At 34.2% G+C, this 8,334-nt stretch overlaps 1 protein-coding gene across 1 annotated transcript; it reads right to left on the bottom strand.

Annotated features, from left to right (window-relative positions):
* Positions 1-1,137: 1,137 nt before the first annotated feature.
* LOC121241166 (zinc finger protein WIP3-like) lies at positions 1,138-4,329 on the bottom strand. The gene is given in 3 exon segments (XM_041138817.1): positions 1,138-1,963; positions 3,635-4,102; positions 4,105-4,329. Coding segments are annotated over 3 exon segments (993 nt in total). The 5' UTR covers positions 4,192-4,329; the 3' UTR covers positions 1,138-1,525.
* Between the last annotated feature and the right edge of the window lie 4,005 nt (positions 4,330-8,334).

Below are 8,334 nucleotides of genomic sequence, written 5' to 3'. Positions count from 1 at the left end.
TCTTGTGCAAACTGCCCTTTTCCCACATACAAACCATACAGCTTTCACCCTTGATCTGGGTTTCATACTTTGTTTTGGTGAAGCATGGAAAAAGTCATCAAAGTAAGACTATAGAAACCCAAGCTCCATTCAGCTTGATTAGTGCTCAATCATTCTCCCTTTGATATTATAATCTCAGTTGATGGGGTGTATGCATGATTTGTTAAGTAGGTCTCCAAATTGGACTCTCACCAACTTCTCCACTACGCCTTTGAAAGTAAGGACACAAAACATTAATATTAGGATAATTCTACAGGTATCGGCTCGAGTTGGTATATGAGATAATTTGTACATGATCTCTGATAATGAATATATCAAATTCAAAAACCCACGATTCACAGGCAACCTTTTTTACCTTTTTGTCCTGAATATTTTGACATAGTGGCTAAAGCTCTAGCGCTGATCAAGTAAGATGATTTTACACTTGTCACATGCTGACCCAACTCTTTTTGTAAGAAGAGAAATGCTTTAGCTTTAAAGAGTTTTTACAAAAGTAAACCAACAAACTGATGTATCTTGTAAAGTAGATCTAACGTAGAATATAAAATCATGTCAGTTTGTTGGTTTACTTTAGTGAAATCTCTTTCTAGTTGTAGCATTGCTCTTGCAAGATACATATGTTACAATGGTTGCTAATTGTCCCAGTTCATTGGGAATTCCTAATTACTTCTATGGCAACAAATTCTTGTACGTTCCATCTTTTAACTGTCTCTAGATGATGCATTTTCTTGCATGATCTTCTTCTTTTAACTACAATTATTAATGGTCATTAGTAATACTCAAAGAGTTTCTAAAAAGGGGCTTCGGCCATATACTTTTTCTTTTTCTTTTCTTTTCCTCTCTTTTCTTTTTTTTTTTTGCAAGATCATGAAGTTATGACAAAGGGTGGAGGTTAGAGCTAGACCGGTGCTATAACCTCAAAACATCCAAAGCACTACATAACATTAAAAAAAAAAAAGTAAAAAAGACATAGGGATCGGAAGATCAGATCGAATATTGATAGATTGGCGGGGTGATTCCGATCTCATCTTTTCTTATAATTTCAACGAGAGAGAGAGAGAGAGAGAGAGAGATGATAAAACAGTTCAAAAGATGACAACAACGACAATCAAAATCCTTTTATATAGATTACCAGTTAGCAATGAAGCTGACAAATTTTCCCCTTAGAAGAGTTGACAAAATCTTGAACACTGGAATGCCAACTGTGTTACTGCTGCTAGGAAAAGAAAATTCATCTACTTCATCCCCTCAGGCAATCTGCTTATTAACATACATGACCACAATCCAAACTGTCTTGAGAGTTGAAATATATATATAAAGATAAGCCCATCGGCCAGCAAATGCTCCGTAACAAACCGCTCCCTAGTATATTTGCCTGCTGGGCAATTGTTGAGAGAATTGTTTGTTACTGAGCACAAGCTTAGACGAGCACGAAACAAAGGACGTACGTACGTAGACAGGAAGAGAAAACATCTAATTATTAAGGTCAGGGAGCTGCAAATTCATCCTCAGAACCGGTGATGCATTCCTTGTCATCTTCAAAACCCTCAAGAGAAGGGTGGGGATAATGCCCCTTTCCAAAGGATCTGATGTGATCTTTCAGTGATCTCTTGTGTTTAAAGTCAGATCCACAAGTGCAATACCACAACTTTCCACAGTTCTTTTCATGTGTCCTCCAATCTCCTTTGACTGCAAATGATTTCCCACATTTTCTACACATAAATGGCTTTGCTCCATGCTTCCTTTTGTAGTGTGTTTGAAGTGTTCTGAAGTCCTTGAGTGGCTTTGCTCTCGGATGATTGATGTTGTTCTTGCAGCCTAGAGCACAACAATAGCAAGGTAGCCGCAGCATAGCAGCTGGTTGTGTTCCTTTAAGTGAATCTGGTCCTTTTCTGAACTCAGATCCGTGCCCCCACATGTGCATCTATATATGATCATCACCGAATCAAACCCAAAAAAAAAAGAAAAAAATCAGTACTTTCTTTCCAAGCTAAGTGCTATCCATGTCTAATTCATCTCAAACATGCATCAAATTTGTTGAAGATTAGAATCCATGAGAGATGCAGAAATAAACTTCAAATCACATGTGAACTAGGTGTGTGTGTGTGTATATATATATATATATATATATATATATATATATATATATATATATATATATATATATATATTACTAATGAGCTTTGGTAATGTCATTATTGATGAAAACCATTGATTAGGATTAGACCATATGAAAAAATATGATCAGGAAAGTACTGGAGCTTTCAAAAAGCTTATTGATTTTTTTGGCTGCTGGTTAGTGCCTAATTGATGACCATCAGACCAGACGTTAACTATATTTACTTCATGCACCTTTCATAAAATGGTTGAGAATACTCAAATAATTAATTAAAGTAATTATAATGATTTTTCAACTACTATTCAATATTCTATCATTACTTTTTTACTACTATTCATAGAATACCTCAAAATATCTCACTGCTCAAATGCAACAAATTAATATAATGGTCCTTGTGATCAAAACCTAATTAAGGTCGTTTTGATCTTCCAACCAAAAGGAAAGGAGATCAAGTACTATGGGTCGACTTTGAAGGCTCATGATCATGATTTTTGTTTTCTAAACACTAATTAAGATTATTTTAGCTGGCAAGATCCTTCATTTTATTAGACATTTAGGTGGTGATCATGATGAGAATTGATGACTTTGTATCTTAACAAGAATAGAGTCAAGACATGATCATGATGTACACAAACTTTAAATTTTGATACGAAATTTAGGCAATATTATCTTCTTAGTTTGAATGATATATATCATGTAGCTAGCTAGCAAGAATTTAGATGCACCTTATAAAAACAACGACGTCTAGCTAACATATATAATTAATGCTTGCAAAAAAAATATATATATATATATATATATTTACATCATGATCAAGGATGCATATTTCTCTTCCACTCCTAAATAAAGTTTTTATCCAAACTCTACAATTAATTATAAGAATAATAAGATTAAAGATAGCTAGATTATGCACATAAAGTAGGACCCATTAATTATTACTGATCCATCATATTATTTGCCTTAATAATGGATCAGCTTTCCCTAAATTTCTCCCTTTTTTAGCAAAGTAGAAACACCTATTAAAAAAGAAAGCTGATCAGGAAAAGATTTACCTATTAATTCTACCCCGCTTCCAAAAAGCAAACAGTACTAAGCTAGCTATGGATCAGTAGTAGGATCATCATGTGGTTGCTCATGAAAATGTGCATATTTATAACCCTCAGAAATTATCAATCATGCATCCTTAATAATAAACAAGATATCGAGCTATTAATAAACAAGATACCGACACCCCTCGATCGATCTATCCTGTTCATGTACCAAGAACATGCATTACTTTTTCATTTTCTTTTTTCCTCACTAAGAAACGAACCAAGAACACAAAATTACGTGTCGCCGATATCTATATCATGTATGTATGCTTATATTGTTCAATTCCACGAAAGAAAATGAATGGATGAACAGGAATACATATATATTTCCAGAAAGAAGCTGTGAAGAGAATGATGATGAGAAGTAACGTTGTCGTCGTCTAACCTGCATGTTATTGTACCTATTGAAGGTCTTGCTACAAATGGAGCAAGCAAACTGCATCGGCCCAACAAGGATCTGTGCAGGAGTTGGTATCCAAAACCTACTCTCTGCGTTAAAAGAACATCCATAAAAGCTTTTCTTTGCTGCTTGATCATGATCTTCTTCCTTAAGATGAAGATCATAACTTTTCTTCTGATCTGCATGATTTGAATCCCCCCAGTTAGGTAGACCAATGTGCAAGGCTACAGTAACTTTCTCATTAACCTTCTCTTCTTTGATATTCGCTGAATTCTCTTTTCTCAGTCCCATATCTTCTTCCTCCTTCACCGTCTTCGTCACAGCAAACCTGCTTAAAAGAGGCAAACACTGCATCGTCTCCTGAACGAAATCTTTTGAATTCTCGGAAAAAGAATATGAAGAAGAAGAAGAAGAAGAAGAAGAAGAAGAAGAAGAAGAAGAGGAAGAAGAAGAGGGGAAGGCTTGAGCCACTCAATGAAAGTCGGTGACTGGAAGCACAGATTCTTGTCACTTACAATATGGAGGTCCGCCATTAAACTCATCTTCAGAGAGCTCTTTGAAGAGCCTCGATCCTCAGATGGGTTATATCCAGACTTTATGTGGGAAAGCTAGCACTTATAATAATATGGTCACGAAAGGTGGTTTGGTTTGTCTTTTTGGAAATTCTACTGATCCCCCCGCGTTTCTTTCTTTCTTTCTTTTCTACCTTTGGCCTTTGTTTGGTTGGGGAGAGAAAAAAAGAGATCGAGGGGAGACTAATGGTGGGGTTATTGAAAATGACTCACACATGTGATCAGAGTCTCTAAAATGAAGAGAATCCTAGAATAGTATGAGCTACTATCTGCAATCTTAACTTTATGCGCGCAATGTATTATTTCTTCTTTTGTAGTATTGTCGGATCTGTCCCAAATGCACATGGTCCTCATAGTACATTGACATTACGCATACGTCTCCATTTAGGGAAAGCAAAAAAGTGGGACACTTGGTTATATAGTAATGATCAAGATTGTGTTTGGATGGAAAGAATTTAGATTTCAATTTGAATCTGGATTTCAAGCCAATCATGATATAAACTTCGATTTAAAAAAAATAAATTAAATTCTTTATAACTTTGACGCATAAATCTAAATTCTAAACCCAAATTTTAGAATTATTTTATTTTCAAATCGGTGTACTATAGAGTAAATCATCTACATCACTTAAATGACAAAATTTTATTTGTAAAATTTAAATTTTAAAATTTTGCTTCCAAATCAAATTATTAGGGGTGGCAATTCGTGTTTGCGGATCGTGTTTGTGTCGTATCAAGTCATTCATGATATTTGACTATATAGGTCAACCTGACCCATTAAGCTAAATGCATCAAACTTTCAAACTGTAATCCAACTCATTTAAATAATGGGTCGTGTCGTGTCAACCTTTGACATGTTTAATAATTAATTAAAAATAAGTCAACATGACACAACTTATTTCAATTTGTTTCATGTAAATAGATTGAGTTGACACAAATAACTCATTTGACCTAATTAACATAGTTTTACATAAAATTTAGAATCTATATTACAACTTAACAATAATACAATTGTAATTTTGAAATAAGATTTAAATGGTTTACTACGAGTTGACCCGTTATTGACCTATTTGTTAATCGTGTCTTAACGGATTAATCTGTTTTTATCAAAACTCATTTATATTGAATTTAAACCTGCTAATTTTGTGTCATGTTCTTGTTGAGTTCACGGGTCATGTCACATATTGTCACACTTGTAAATTATGTCATGTAAACACTTTATTATATCATGTACTCTACACCAGCTTGAGATTAGATTTTTTTCATTTTAATATGGCAGAGGATTTACATTTTAAAGACCCATCTAAATCATTCTTCTCAAATCGATCGATCCAAACACATCCCAAAAGAGAAGAAGATAATATGAGTGGAATAAAAAATAGTCTTAATTAATTAATTTGTTAATTACACACGTACTGATACTGCATGCTATTTATTAACATCAATATAAATAGCATTATATATATATATATATATATATATATATAGTACATCCATTAGAGGAAAAGAGTTTTGTGCTTCATAAATTATATAGCACATATGTAGATTCTACTAGTTATAAAACAACATTAACAAATTAATACAAAAGTTAAGAGTGTGACCGAGAAAATCTCCCTAAAGTGTGTATGATAATTACAAAGTCAAAGAGGCATAAGCCTTTCTCACTTAAAGTAAGAAAAATGTTTGAAGAATGATGTTAAGGGTATTACAAGTTCTACATCCTCTTTATAAACTGATCATCATGTTAGTGTAGAGTGCGTGCAACGCTGGTCATCATGTTAGCCGTTAAATTGATACAAACAACGCCTCCCGTGTCGCAAGATGCATGTGATATAAACCTAAAGACACGCGACAAAATTAATTAAATTGAAAATATTCAAAGACTTAAGAACTAAATATAAACAACTAAAATTGAAAAATTCGACCAAAAATATAAATAGTAATTACGGGGAAGTGCACCTCCTCCAATGGGTGATTAATGAGGGCTACATGAGAGAATTGAAGGGGGTCTCCACTCACAATGTCATCTTCTCCCGCAAAAGATAGGATGGCTCCCTAGCCACCCGATGAAAAGGAGACCCCTCATTCCTTGCGGGGTGACTTGGGCAACTCATAACATTCGTCTTGTGGGAAAGTTCACTCTTTTAATACAAAGCAAGGATCTTGCTTAATTTTGCAGTTGAAATCTCAATATATCAAACTAGCATCAGCCATAGCCAAGTATGGCCATGCATGGACCGCACCTAATTTGATCATCATAGAATGACTTTACTACTATATATAAAAACATTTACTACAAGAAAAATACTTATTTGTGATCATTTATTTCCTGTCAAAATGATTATTTCCTATCAAAATGAATTTATTTTCCTCGGAAATAGTTATTATTGTCACAAATAATCTATAGTGATCCCTTCGAGGTCAAAGCACCACACACCACGAATTGCACACCATCGACGTCATTATCATGTACCTCCTCGACGATGGGGATAGCCACCATGGGGAGGGAATCCAACACCCTCTCCAATGGGTGGCACCCATGAAATAGCTTTGAATGAGGGAGAAACTGTGTACTAGACATAGCTTTGAATGAAGCCCTACCCCTAGATTTTCAAAAAAAAAAATTTATTTTTCAAGATTTCTATGTACGTAAAAGCAAATTCTAATCAAATAATTTTTTTTCCTGTGAGCCACTAATTTAGAGGGGCCGGGACCTCCCCTGCAAGAGAAGAGGGACCTCCCCTTTATATGAAAGAATCTGTGTATGATATCATATCAGTTCACAAAAGTGTTACGTAAATGTGTTAAAGTGTTACCCTAATATGATATCATATCAGTTCACAAAAGTGTTACAGTAAAGGTGATATATAATGCCTCTATCTAGCTAGTATTTCCCCTTTAATTTTAAATCGCAAAACTCAGCAAAAGATGAACCCCACAAAAGTACTATATATCCGTTGAGCATGCAATTAGATCAGTCTTAATCCTTGGGCAAACAAACATGCGTGCATCGATCAGAGGTGACCCCAATTATATTTAAATGCAGATAGCAAGAAAATATTCATGAGGATACTGCATGTGAAAGTAGTACTCCCCCGACAACACCATATCTTCATTGAATCGTGATCAGCAGATAAAAACATATCACTCTTATTTTTTGTTCCAAACCCTTGTTGTTGTACTTATATAATTGGCCTGGTCTTTTATTCTCTAGCACAATCGGGCCTGTGGCTTAATTTCTAGAAGCCTATAAAATTTGTAAAATTTGTTGCAGTACTCACTACATCTTGATGTCTACATTATATAAAAATAAATTTACAAACTGACGTGACTACATGAGATTCGTTAGATTTATTTTACAATGAAAGTTATTTTATATCTGACGTACTATATTAAGACACATCAATTTGTGGTTTCAATTTTGTGTAATCTTTTGTGGCTTAAAATATTTCCTTATACATATATGTAGTCATGCTTCCTAATGTTCAATTCCAGTCATGATCAGGGTCATAAGATGAGGATTTCTTTCTAATTTGGCTGTAATTGTGGATCTTGATGGGTACTTTTCTATTTAAATTCATGATGACCTGATCGGTACTATATACAAGCATGCATCATGCACTCATTGCACACCCGCGCATTCTATTTTATTTTGTTTTGTTTTGTTTATATATAATCTGATTAGGAGTTAATAATTATCTAATTAAATACAATTTACTTAGATAATTAAGAATTATAATAAATTAAATATAGAGAAGAAAATAGTGAACAGATTACAAAGTGTCTTAAAGTTTTGGATATATCATTATTCAACACACAAGACTCTATGGGATTCCTGTCAATCACAAATAATTATGAACCAATATGCATGCTTTTTCAGTCCTCATCCTAATTTATGTGTAATTTGTACTTTATTTTATTAGTTGTCCCATTGGAGTCACAGCCAATTGTATTCTTCTGCAAACAAGTTTAATTAGGACCTGTGTTAACGTCGTGTTTCGCACACCTTTGAGTCAAGTTCCGACAACTCACATATTTAAAATGGGCATGCAAAAGATGGAGAGTAGAGCAACTTGGAGAGGGTGGCCTTGGGGGTGAGTATGTAATCTCCAAT

This window comes from Juglans microcarpa x Juglans regia, chromosome 7S (assembly GCF_004785595.1).
Source record: "Juglans microcarpa x Juglans regia isolate MS1-56 chromosome 7S, Jm3101_v1.0, whole genome shotgun sequence".
Classification (NCBI taxonomy): Eukaryota; Viridiplantae; Streptophyta; class Magnoliopsida; order Fagales; family Juglandaceae; genus Juglans; species Juglans microcarpa x Juglans regia.
The sequence above is the reverse complement of the archived record's forward strand: the minus strand, read 5'-3'. Positions and strand labels throughout refer to the sequence as shown.